The following is a 13,909-nucleotide window of genomic DNA, read 5'->3' as shown; positions in this document are numbered from 1 at the left end:
CGACTTGCTCGAAAAATAACAATTTTTTTACTTGTAAAAATAACCCTTTTACAGCATGGGCAGCTATTCAATCACTATTTCTTTTTCTAAAAGTATATTTTTCAAAAAAAATTAAGATCAAATTCGACAATTTCTTGATGAAAGCAAAAATATTACACATACTTCTAGATGCATAGGATAAAATATGCAATTATTCAATCAATTCGCATGATTTGAAAAAAAAAATCTAAATTTGATAAAAATAAAGGTAGTCTCACGAGAAAACTGACGGTAAAAATTCGATGAAACCAGGTGCATTGTATAGTACATATATGTGGTAAATAAATGTCGATTAGCTTTGTAAAAAATATCCCACAGTTTTTGAGATCTTGAAAACGGCCATTCAAAAAGTCGAAAATTTTCGCGAGATGTTAATGGGCAAGACAGTTTTTCGACAAATAAATCGTAAACATGGGAATTAAAATAAGGCGTTATATTACATATATGGTAAAGAATATGGATGTGAAGAGCGTTAGTAGAATGGAAAGACTTTGAAATTTTAAAAAATTTATCTGGACTAAAAAATTATTTGATCATAAAAAACATATTATATATCAATTGCTATATAGAACTATCATAACAGATTTTGGAAAAGCCGCAAATCCCCAAGCTGGAGAATTCATTAAATACTAATTATTCAGCTTTTTATCAGAAAGGAAGGTAGTGTAGGGGTTGGGAACACTATGCTCTTTTTGAATCTAAAAGGCAACTGTTCAAATCATAACATCTTTGTTTTTTTTTCTTATTCTGCCATTATTGTTTTTCCTTGTTATGATTCAAATTAAAAATATTTTAGTAAAGGTATTTTGGACATCATTTTTTCACATTGTCTCAATGCAAATGTTTGAAAATTTTGTAGGCAATATGACAACTCTTTCAACATTTGTTCTCTTTTATTAACTCAAACAGATTTAGGATCTAATTTCATGCCTTCGAAGACATTTAAACCATCTTCAACATAATTTATTGACAAATTGATAACAATTACTCATGAATGTCGTAGATTTAATATCCTGTCACTCAGCAACAAATTCGGGTTCAATAACAAAGCTCAGTAAAAACTTTACAGAAATTCTCCAATTTATTTTAGTGTCTTTTTGCGTCATTACGGCTGCATTTTCTTCTGCATCTGAACGCTGTGTTTGGAAGAAGACGAAATACAGAAACTTTCAACACAAGTAATCAGATTTTCTTGTCTTTCATGTTAAAATGCTTCATCTCGCTAGGTATACGTCATTTATTGGATGGATTGTTAGCTTTGTGTCCAAATAGCAAAAAAAAGTATTAATTTAAATTTCGCATTTTGCATAAGTATACGCTTTAATTTATATCAAAACAGATTTAGATAGCTTAAAACAATATAGTTTACTCATAAATACATCTTGATAATTCACTTCTTCAATTTTCATAATCTTATATCCTGACCTATATCCTCTTATAAACCATATTTCTACTGAGATCTTCTTAAAGCATCTTTTTATCCCTATCTACGCCTCGAAACCCTATTTTTCCGGCGGAATATGAATCTTCGGGTCTCGCTGATTCGATTTCTGCAGTCAGATCGTAAAAATACTCACTACATAGCCTGATAATCTCAATTTAAGTTCCTTAATTTTTTTGAAAAAAAAATTAAAACTCCATTATCAAACATCATGCTCATTTTTACGAATTTCATTTTTCCTTTAAGTTTAAAATATACGCTTTGTAGCATGTTTATAATACATTTTCAATTTACATTTACATTTTTATTTTTGAATTGTTTATTTATATTTCCGTTTGAACAATAATATTTATTGAAAATTGTGAGAGAAACGGATATAATAAAAAACACCATACAACAAAATTCACTTTTTTTCATACTTACGCGGATCACTCCTTTTCGGCCCAATATGCCGGAAATGATAAAACTCTCAGATCTAGTTGCTAAGATCCAAACTCTCGACTCTCAAATCTACTTCCTCAGATCTTGTTGCTAAGATCTACTTCCTCAGATCTTGTTGCTAAGATCCAAACTCTCGACTCTCAAATCTACTTCCTCAGATCTTGTCGCTAAGATCCAAACTCTCGACTCTCAAATCTATTTCCTCAGATCTTGTTGCTCAGATCTACTTCCTCAGATCTTGTTGCTAAGATCTACTTTCTCAGATCTTGTTGCTAAGATCTACTTCCTCAGATCTTGTTGCTAAGATCCAAACTCTCGACTCTCAAATCTACTTCCTCAGATCTTGTTGCTAAGATCTACTTCCTCAGATCTTGTTGCTAAGATCCAAACTCTCGACTCTCAAATCTACTTCCTCAGATCTTGTTGCTAAGATCCAAACTCTCGACTCTCAAATCTACTTACTCAGATCTTGTTGCTAAGATCCCAACTCTCGACTCTCAAATCTACTTCCTCAGATCTTGTTGCTAAGATCGATCTATTATACTCAATTTTACTTAAGCAATATAGATCACCTTTATTATGATTCTCTTTATCTGTACTTGTTTAAAATTAAATTACATCATAAAGATCTAATTACAAATTATTTAGAATTTTGAAATAAAACCAGTATTTTATCAAATGCTTTGAGATTAATGCATTCAAACTTTAAAAAAAAAGATATATTCAGATCAATTTCAATATTATTGATTTTTTAATGTAAAAACTATGTCTACATAGATCTCAAACAATTTTATTAGATACTCTTTTTCCCAATTTTTTTCAAAATCTCTTTTTACATATCAAAAATTGTATTTTTCAATTTCATTTTTATTTTTTCCATATTTTTTTTGGAATTTGGATATGCGTCCAAAGTAGTTATGTCATTAGAAAAATATTAGATATCTGAAGAGAAAATGATAACTTAGAGAGTTTTAAAGATTTTATTTTCGAATACAAATATAGACCTCAGAGGAATACATTCTAAATAAATTTGTATCTGAGGGTGAATAAATAAGAACAAAATTTAAAGGGTTAGCATAAATAATGTAGAAATTAAGATTGGAATTTAAATTTAATACAAAATTAAAGGGAATGAATTTGCGATTAGTAGGGTATGGCAAATGGATTGGGAAACATTGGTTACACATGAAAATTATCAGATGTAAGAATTTGGTGCAGATATTTTAAAAATGAGATCTGAGTGCTTAAACAATATCTCAAAATTCAAATTTTCCAAATGAAAATTTGGAAAATTCCCAAAATGCAGAATCAACTGATGATTTTCAATCATTAATAACGCCAATACAAGAAGATCATTTTCCTTCTGCCAACGAACTAAAACAATGGTTTGATATTGCCCATGATGTTTTAATTAGTCCGCCACCTGAGAATCAACATCCAGAAATTGATGAAGAAGAGACACAAAAAGCAATTTATCTATTACAAAACTTAGACTTTCCTAAGAAATAAAATTATTTAATTTATTCTTGTTTGTTTTTTAATTAAACATGTATATTTATTAACATTTCCTTTTTTAATACCTTTCCAACTTCTATTAGTAACAAACACATAACTAATTTGAAGATTTAGCGTTATGAAAAGTATCCAAGTAATAACGTCAATAATGCATTTGCGATAGGATATAATTGCACCAAAGGTTAAAACTTGTATAAAGAATGAAAAATGAAATTTAATACAATTTTTTTTCGAAAAAATCCATGCTTGGCTAGATTTTCATAGTTATTGAATATGCATTACTAACATCTTGTAAAAGATGCCGATCAAGGCTTTTAAGATTGCTAAATTTCTCGATTAAAATTTACATTTTTTTTTATTGTGTTTAATTACATTTTACAGTTTGCAGACTTACATAAAATCCGCAACATAGTGGTTATTTAATATTTGCCCCACAGTATTGTAGTTTGAAATTTCGATAAGATTATAATTGATAAAGTAAGGTTTTGTCATTAATGCATCTTATAAACTTTCATTGATAAATATGGATAGATAGTTCTGTGTTCAAAAGTAAGCATTTTTTAAAACGCGCAATTATATCAAGAACGACTATCATAAATTCATGAGTATCGATGATTTTCGTTTAGGATGGACTTAATCGGCTTGATTGATATACATATTTTAAAATGGCATAGCTTTGTGCATGTTATGTCAAGCATTGTGCCAAACCAATTTAAAATGAAACAAATTATTTTAAAGAAACTATATATGAACTATTCGAACACTTTATATTAATGTAGGGAGCTATAAATTTAAATATTCTAAAAATTTATTTATTTGTTAAGAGTTCGGAACAAATTTATTATTGAATATATAGGAAATCAAATAATTATGCATAATCGCATAAAAAAATGCTGAAACAATGAAAAGAAAAAAATAGTTGCCCAATAGAAAAAGTCGAACCCATACCCCTACCCATTGAGTTATCCTCACTTTCAGGTTTCGATCGAAAAAAAGGTATTTAATCGCATAACTCGCACCGTTTAGTCGTATTTCGAAGTTCTATATAGTATTAAAGATTAAGTTACATTATGTACAAAATAACTTTTTATTGTTATTTGATTTTGATAGCATTATTAGCTGAATATGAAAAATCTCGTAGAAATAATCATTTCATTCAGACATAAGTATTGGATTGTTTCCCAACAAGCATAATAACACACGTTTCATATTATAATTTATTTCATTTCTGTACAAAATTTAGATAACGATATCAAATAAAAAAAACTGTGGCATTTTTTTACTTCAAACTATCATGAAGTGTAACCAAATTGGGTGAGTATTCTTGCTATCAGTATGACATGAAAAAGTGAACGACAAAAATTGAAGATATTGTAGTTAACTCGGATTTTTTTAATTGCAAACACATCTATAATTTGTTTAAATATCATTTATTATATCAAAATCGAAAAATTCGTTTTTGGAAATCTTTGAATTTATGAGAAGTTCTACAAAGACACTTACAAATATAGCGTTTGCAATAAAAAGGCTCTTTAATCTTCTTCATCCTTGCTCAGAAACTTCTACTGGTTACCTTACGGGTAACCTGCAAAGCTGCTTCCAAGGCATCGGGAAAATAACGTATTTTCGTGAGACTACCTTTATAAAAATGTAGAAATTTTTTATTTTTAAGGGTGCACCCGTATGTACGTTTATTTGAGAGGAGGAGGATTACCCTCTCAATTTTGAGGGATTCGTTAGTTTATTTTCTCGATGAATATGCAATAAAATTTGATTTTTACCTTATCAATATACTTCATATAATATACACATGTTCATGTAAAAACTTTTTTCCAAAATCCTCAGGAATTAAGGGATTTTTGAATTTTAAGAATTTTTTTCGAATTTTTTCGAAAAAAAATATTTTCAGAATAGGGATGCGTTAAACACGCCATTTGACCGGGCGTACATTTTTTTTGTTCGCCCAAAAATTTCGCCATTTGAGAAATTCAAAAATTAAAAATAAAATTTTAATCTTGATTTTTTTATTTTCGTGATTTTTTTGAAACTTACATAAGCGATGAAATACTTTTTTTTAAGTAATCGTTTATTATATATAAATATATCTTAATAAATTTAATTCCTTAAGGTAGAGCGTGTTCAAATTTAAAATCTCATACAATATTTTCTTAATGGCGTATTTTTCTGAGGTCGCCCAAATAAAGGCGAATTCAAAATTGAGAACTCCAAGGCGTATGGCGAGTATTCAAAAAATACGCCACTTACAAAATATTGAATGTGGATTATCAATTTTTTGGCGTGTTCAATTTCAAATTTTGATATTTATGTTTATTTTATTCAGTATAATGCTAAGAATTAAAATATAAAATTCATAGAATTTTTTCTTTGAAAATATTTTACATTTTTATTAGACCACTCCTAGACTAGTCATCAGGTTATCCTCAGATCATCCTCAGACTACTCCTTATCAGATTACTCATCATCCTCAGACTACTCCTTAGACCCCTCCTCATCAGACTACTCCTCAGATCTTCCTCATAAGACTCCTCCTCAGATCTTCCTCCTGAGACTACTCTTCAGACTACTCCTTAGAGTCCTCCTCATCAGACTAGTCCTGAGACTAGTCCTCAGACTACTCCTGAAACTACTCCTCAGATTATCCTCAAACTACTCTTCAGTCTAATCCTCAGACTCCTCCTCAGATTATCCTCAAACTACTCCTCGGTCTAATCCTCAGACTCCTCCTCAGATTATGCTCAGATTATCCTCAAACTCCTCAGATTATCCTCAAACTCCTCAGATTATCCTCAAACTCCTCAGACTACTCCTCGGTCTAATCCTCAGACTCCTCCTCAGATTATCCTCAGACTCCTCCTCAGATTATCCTCAGACTCCTCCTCAGATTATCCTCAAACTCCTCAGACTACTCCTCAAACTCCTCAGATTATCATCAAACTCCTCAGATTATCATCAAACTCCTCAGATTATCCTCAAACTCCTCAGACTACTCCTCAAACTCCTCAGATTATCATCAAACTCCTCAGATTATCATCAAACTCCTCAGACTACTCCTCAAACTCCTCAGATTATCATCAAACTCCTCAGATTATCCTCAAACTCCTCAGACTACTCCTCAAACTCCTCAAATTATCCTCAGACAACTCCTGAAACTACTCCTCAGACAACTCCTCAGATTATCCTCAAACTCCTCAGATTATCATCAAACTCCTCAGATTATCATCAAACTCCTCAGATTATCCTCAAACTCCTCAGACTACTCCTCAAACTCCTCAGATTATCATCAAACTCCTCAGATTATCATCAAACTCCTCAGATTATCCTCAAACTCCTCAGACTACTCCTCAAACTCCTCAGATTATCATCAAACTCCTCAGATTATCATCAAACTCCTCAGATTATCCTCAAACTCCTCAGACTACTCCTCAAACTCCTCAGATTATCATCAAACTCCTCAGATTATCCTCAAACTCCTCAGACTACTCCTCAAACTCCTCAGATTATCATCAAACTCCTCAGATTATCATCAAACTCCTCAGACTACTCCTCAAACTCCTCAAATTATCCTCAGACAACTCCTGAAACTACTCCTCAGACAACTCCTCAGATTATCCTCAAACTCCTCAGACTACTCCTCAAACTCCTCAGATTATCATCAAACTCCTCAGATTATCCTCAAACTCCTCAGACTACTCCTCAAACTCCTCAGATTATCATCAAACTCCTCAGATTATCATCAAACTCCTCAGATTATCCTCAAACTCCTCAGACTACTCCTCAAACTCCTCAGATTATCATCAAACTCCTCAGATTATATCAAACTCCTCAGATTATCCTCAAACTCCTCAGACTACTCCTCAAACTCCTCAGATTATCATCAAACTCCTCAGATTATCCTCAAACTCCTCAGACTACTCCTCAAACTCCTCAGATTATCATCAAACTCCTCAGATTATCATCAAACTCCTCAGACTACTCCTCAAACTCCTCAAATTATCCTCAGACAACTCCTGAAACTACTCCTCAGACAACTCCTCAGATTATCCTCAAACTCCTCAGACTACTCCTCAAACTCCTCAGATTATCATCAAACTCCTCAGATTATCCAAACTCCTCAGACTACTCCTCAAACTCCTCAGATTATCATCAAACTCCTCAGATTATCATCAAACTCCTCAGACTACTCCTCAAACTCCTCAGATTATCATCAAACTCCTCAGATTATCATCAAACTCCTCAAACTACTCCTCGGTCTAATCCTCAGACTCCTCCTCAGATTATCCTCAGATTATCACTTTACATATATATATCGATAACTAAATAATTACTTATTATACTTTCTTTATTTTTTTTAATTTTAAAATAATATTAATATATCTTTCTACGTTTAATGATGAAAAGAGAAAGAGGAGTAAAAAGAGGAAAGAGAAAAGAAAGAGAGAGAGAGAGAAAGAAAAAAAAAGGACGGCGATAATTTTGTATTGTTTTGTTATTCGGCCGAATGGCGGCTACTTCGTACCCGCCATTCGGCCCCCAAAAATGGCGTATTATTCTATTTTTAAACGGTCATGGCGTAAAACCGTCGCATCCCTATTTCAGAACAGCCTTAACGGCTAAGATTTAGGAACAATGTTAAGTATCAAAAAGAAAGGAGGTCTGATATAGACAACATATATCGTTGAAGGTTGAAAAAATCTCTAATATTTGAGCCCAAAATTTCAAATTTTAATTTTTTGAAAAAAGAGGCCACCCGTATGTACGTTTATTTGAGAGGAGGAGGATTATATTTTTGAAAGGGTGAAACATTATGAATATGTTAATTATATAATAATATGTATTATTATAAAAAAGAAAAAATAAAGCACGTTAAAATTTTTCTTTCTTGATTTTTTACAAAATTTACTTAGAATTATGCAAAATATGACTAAATAATTATAAATTTCAAGTTAAATTTTAATTTTGATAAATAATTTAAATTTCAAAATATCAAGTTCAGTTCGACTATGTATGTAGTAATTCCTCAATAAAGTGCCAAAACCCTATTAAAATATATGAACATTTTCAACATTTTAATGTTTTTATTTAAAAATTTGATGGAATATGAGCTTCAAACAATTATTATGTAAATAAAAATAATTAAATATATGTATTTATTCGTATTACAACCGTAGTAAGTCGATTCTTCCTTTCTTCTACTGAGTTTTGAATTTGATTTCGAATTGTAAAGAGATTCAAAGGGAAAATACTAGCGGATAAAAACTACCTCCATGAAAGGGTCATAATGGACTCAAGTTGTATTTTTTGATATTTTTTGCTTTTCGAGCCTAAATAGGTAGCCAAGATAATGCCTAAAAATAAGGTTCTAAATTCTGAAGTTTACATGATCCTCTCGTGTGCACCCTTAACAATCTCAAAATAATTTTTATTGATCGCTTAAATCTTCAATTTGGTCTAAGATAAGATGATTAGTAGAAAATTTACATATTTTATGCATCATCGATTTATTACATCAGAAAAAAAAATTCGAAATTTAATTTTACAGGTTAGCTACAAGAGAGAATTATATTTCTATTAATTACAAAAATGGGTCATTAATGTTTCATCAGATTTTGGATGTCATGCATAGGTAATTATTTTTTGGAAAAAAATATCTAAGGTAGTCACAAAATCTAAGTAGTGAGGCTCTCAAAAATTGAACCGTACTCCATACAAAATTTGTGTACCCTCACTACTTAGATTTTGTGGCCTTCAATTGAGAGGTTAGTTTTGATAGAGCAAGTTATAAAATTAAAAGGGAAAAATAAATAAAATTTAAACATTTAATTATATATAATGTAAGGAGTGTAATTCCAAATTTTCTAAAAACTATTCAAATTTGAGCATTTTTTTGGAAATAGTAAATCTAATATGTACATCTAATAACAACATGATTCATCACCTTTTCAAGCTCTGCAGTCAATTTTTTGAAATTTGATTGAAATAAATGTAGCAAAAATTACATTTCATTAGGGAATATATGAGTTTCTCTGGAAACAGGCTGATAAATTTTAAATTTTGTCCAATCAACATGAATGCATTGAGAAATTTGGATTGATTTTCTGGTAGAATCTGGAACAATTCAACCATGTATAAATGGATCATGTAATCATGAAATGTTAGTGTTAGAGTTCAAAAGAAACAGAATGAGTGGAAATCAAACACAATCTGAATAATTTTAAACGTATACAATCTTTAAGTTTGTATTTTGAATTCTACATATATGATTGTGTAATTCGTTCTTTCAAATTTTCGGATTCAGGCATGTTTTGATAAAATTCATTCCCAAAAACGTCAATTAACAATTAAATTTAGTGTATTTTAAATATATATACGTATTATATTTTATAAATTATATTAAATTCGCAAAATTTTAAGTTTTAAACAAAAATACAAAATGTTCAAAATATGAAATTATGCATAGGATATTAAAATTTACATGTTAGCAATTTTTTTGAATTGCTTTCAATTTTCATATTGAAATTTTTAAGATTTTTTTCTGAAATAATAAGCAAGAATATCAACCTAAATAATATTAAATTCCATGCGTTAATTTCCCCTCAAAAGTCATTGACCGCCTCTCAATCTAGATTTTGTGAGTACTTTATGTTTCTGAATATTAAACAGAAGTCAGGTTTCAATACTCATAAACTAAACATGTAATCAGGGAAATTCTTTATCTAATTGCTGAAATAATTAAATTTTTATATTTAGTGATAAAAATTCTCAAAATTTGCACAAATTCTAGGCACCCATGTAAAGTTGTATGCATATTTCTTAAATATAGCAGAGAATTTCAACTACACTGAAGTTTTTGCTTCATTCAATATCATTTATATAACTTTACAAATCTTATTGATGAATATTTCCAACTTTACAAATCGATGAAATAAAATGAATAAACAATACATTGAGCCATTTTTCCCTGGCATAACATTGGGGTTGCTGTCAAGTAATGTAGGTTCACCCTCCATTTGATATGAAATGTCAGTAAAATCATTACAAAATGAATAGATTCTATTCAAATCTATTTACATTTTTTTGTTCATGACAGTTTACAACATTATATATCATGACAGAAACAACAACAATACCATAGAAGGAACAACAATTAGTCAAGAAGATTATAGAGGTTTCATGTTGATAAACCGTGCCATTCTGAAAAATTAAATAATACTTTTCCTCAAAATTATAAAATTTGATGATTCAGAATCCTGATTAACATTTCAGTATTCTTAAAATTTGTTAAATGTAAGAAATAATTTGAATTTATGTAACTCAACTTTGAAATATAAATTTCTAATAAGCATGAACCATAATGTAATGGAAATAATAATTTTTATTTGAATGTATTGTTTTGGCCATGGTTATCAAGCTAATTTGCAAGAACTCAAAAGAATATTTTTGGTTAATCTTTTTTACGGATTTTTTAAGTCGATAAATCATTTTTAAATCAAGCATTATTAACAAAAGTACCATGATTTTTCTTCAATCTGGCAAATTGAAAGAAAGTTAATTTGTAATCATTAAAATTGGATTCGTTTATCTTATTATTTGTACTGTACTATACCAAAACATGGTATATCTTTAATAAAATCGAAAAATTTATCAAATCAAAGCAAAATTTAACCCTCTCAGGCGCATAAAATCATTTGATTATAAGGCTATAGAAGAGCATAAATATCCCCAAGTTATTTTAATTAAGGTTAATATTTTTAAATTGGGAGAACAAACCTAACGGTACCTTAACAGTTCTGGGCGCGTAAAGGGTTGGCGTCCTAAGGCGTTCTGATGTAAACTATTTAATTTTTGAGAAGTTTACGCCATAATTGAATAGTTTATGGCGTCCTGAGAGGAGATTTCAATGGGTATGGCGTCCTAAAAAAATAGAAGAAAATGATTTTTTATCGATTTTTCTAGAAATTGAATTTTTTAAAAAAGAAAAAATCAAAACGTATACATTCAAGAAAGACTATAAATGAAGATTTTTCTATTTTTTTTTCATTCTAAAACATCTTTTTTTGGATAATTTTTTTTTAATAAATATGTAAGAAAGATTGAAGAAAAAGTAAATTTACTTTAAGAAAATTCGTTTTACATGATGTAAGACCCATAACAACTATAAATATTCAATTATTTAAAATAAAAAAAGAAAAACAGATTAAATGTATCTCACATCAAAATCCATTGACCTAAGGCTGTTAAGTTTCGGCAAACCCAAATTTTAGCTAAAAGTGACAGGGAAAAAAAACGTTTAGTATTAAAAAAAAAGACCGATGAGAGCTTCGTTCGAAATATAGAGGGAACTGAGAATGCGCAACCATTCTCAGGGAATATTGGATGCTATTCCCGTTCCCTCTGTATGGAAAATTGAGGTTTTCAAAGGGAGTTAAAATAATATCAAATTTATACTAATTTACTTCAAAATACAAAAGTATTTGACAGCTAAAATTAGTTACTTTAGCAAGCCTATCAATACCCTTTTACGATTATTGCTACTTTTTCGAAATAAAAGTAAAAACAAATTTATACTAATTTACTTCAAAATACAAAAGTATTTGACAGCTAAAATTAGTTACTTTAGCAAGCCTATCAATACCCTTTTACGATTATTGCTACTTTTTCGAAATAAAAGTAAAAACAAATTTATACTAATTTACTTCAAAATACAAAAGTATTTGACAGCTAAAATTAGTTACTTTAGCAAGCCTATCAATACCCTTTTACGATTATTGCTACTTTTTCGAAATAAAAGTAAAAACAAATTTATACTAATTTACTTCAAAATACAAAAGTATTTGACAGCTAAAATTAGTTACTTTAGCAAGCCTATCAATACCCTTTTACGATTATTGCTACTTTTTCGAAATAAAATAAATTTATTATCAAAAACCTTTTTTTTCTTAGTAAAAATAAACGAAATTTTTTACCTTATGGACTTTTGATGGAAATATGCAAATTTAAAATAATAAAGAAAGCCGCGAGCAAAGCGATCGGCTTAGTTCGAAGATTTTGATTCAAATCTTTGCTGATCTGTAATTCGCGGAAGCCGCGAGCGAATCGAGCGGCTTAGGTCTAAGATTTTGATTCAAATCTTTGCTTATATTCCTTAAATTCTTTATGAAACTCGCAACAGTTCCATAAAAAATTTTAAATTCTAAACTGTCGAAATTACCGATCGGTAATCACACCCTTCATGGGTGTGTCACTTTTTCCAGGCGTGTCACTTTTAGCTAAATTACCCCTACTTAATTCTATTCATTCAATTCGAGCGTGTCACTTTTAGCTAAGTTTCTGTTTTTAAAAGTTGATATTTTTTTTTAATTTTAAGAAAATTAATAGCATGTTATTAGACAATAGGAGTGTAATGATATTGACTAAACAGAAATGAGAGAATAGAGATATAATTTTGATAAGCAATATTGCGAACAAATTCTGAAGTAAAATCGCGATCAATAATTGAAAATTACGATCATGTACTGAAAAATGACGATCGAATTGAATGAATAGAATTATATCTAAGAAAAAATAAATTGTATTTAGAAGATGAACAAAGAAAGGTGTATGCTAAAAATCATTTAACAATAAATGGAAATAAAACGAAATTGTTAAAAGAAAAAAATGAAAATTGTTAAATAATATATTATTTTTTAGTCATAAGAATAAAAATATAGTAGTTATAAAAGAAATTAGACTTCATATATCAATTCTTTTTCTCTGTAGATGTGGAACGTTTGCTTTTCGATCTCTTTCGATGAACTTGAAAATATAAGTTATTATCGCTGAGAATCCTTTCCGAAATAGGAGCTTTACGTTTAGGAGGATTGTCGGATGAATTTTGTTTTTTATTGTTTGATTTTGTTGTTATGGAAGATTTTTTCTTATTTTTTTCAGAATTTTGCTTGCTATTAACTGAAACTTGTTTTGACGGCCCAACAATAGCATTTGTAGTAGGAAGAATTCCCAAGAACGAGCGCATTTTCGATAATTGTTTTTCAATATGATCAAGAAGGTCCAGCTTATGTTCTAGATTACTAGACATTTGATTTGTAGAAGGATGGTTTTGATTTTCTGGTTCTAAATCTGTAGAGTCTGCAATATTTGAATTTTCGGAGCGAATTGGAGCATCTGAACCTTGATTTGTATCGGCTTGCTCAAAATTAGTTTGAATTGGAGTGGATGAATTAAAATCTGGATGATTTAATGTTTCATTAAATAATGCCATAATTTTTTCTCTTTTTTCATTAATAAACTTAGTGATCATTGTATCTTTATCTGTTAGATCGATCGATTTGAGTATATCTGCATCATGAACTGGAATATTTTCGAACAATGAACTCGATTCTATGGAACCATATGGAGAAATCTCGTTCTGAGCCAAAGAAAGATCACTTACGTTGTATTGTTTGATAGAAAAAA

The 13,909-nt window shown here is 29.7% G+C and overlaps 2 protein-coding genes and 1 pseudogene across 3 annotated transcripts, besides 6 other annotated features; 2 read left to right on the top strand and 1 right to left on the bottom strand.

Moving 5' to 3' along the window:
- Positions 1-243: part of a mobile genetic element that runs on past the window's edge.
- Positions 244-1,864: 1,621 nt separating this feature from the next.
- TVAGG3_0702430 lies at positions 1,865-2,585 on the top strand (annotated as a pseudogene). Its single transcript has one exon — positions 2,037-2,449. A coding segment is annotated over exon 1 (413 nt).
- Positions 2,586-5,075: 2,490 nt separating this feature from the next.
- Positions 5,076-5,107: a mobile genetic element.
- Positions 5,108-5,847: 740 nt separating this feature from the next.
- Positions 5,848-7,770, top strand: TVAGG3_0702410 (uncharacterized protein; the record flags this gene model as incomplete). The annotated part of the gene is made up of 1 exon (XM_001290287.2): positions 6,873-7,770. A coding segment is annotated over one exon (898 nt), but the record flags the coding sequence as incomplete, so codon positions are not given.
- Positions 7,771-8,201: 431 nt separating this feature from the next.
- Positions 8,202-8,854: a mobile genetic element.
- A 2,392-nt stretch (positions 8,855-11,246) lies between these two features.
- Positions 11,247-11,700: a mobile genetic element.
- Positions 11,701-12,739: a mobile genetic element.
- Positions 12,740-12,777: 38 nt separating this feature from the next.
- Positions 12,778-13,909: part of a mobile genetic element that runs on past the window's edge.
- TVAGG3_0702370 (MULE transposase domain-containing protein) lies at positions 13,194-13,715 on the bottom strand (the record flags this gene model as incomplete). Its single annotated transcript, XM_001309480.1, has 1 exon — positions 13,194-13,715. One exon carries the CDS (start codon positions 13,713-13,715, stop codon positions 13,194-13,196), a length of 522 nt encoding a protein of 173 aa, XP_001309481.1.

This window comes from Trichomonas vaginalis, chromosome III (genome assembly GCF_026262505.1).
Source record: "Trichomonas vaginalis G3 chromosome III, whole genome shotgun sequence".
Taxonomy (NCBI): domain Eukaryota; phylum Parabasalia; order Trichomonadida; family Trichomonadidae; genus Trichomonas; species Trichomonas vaginalis.
This window is presented reverse-complemented; position numbering and strand designations above follow the sequence as displayed.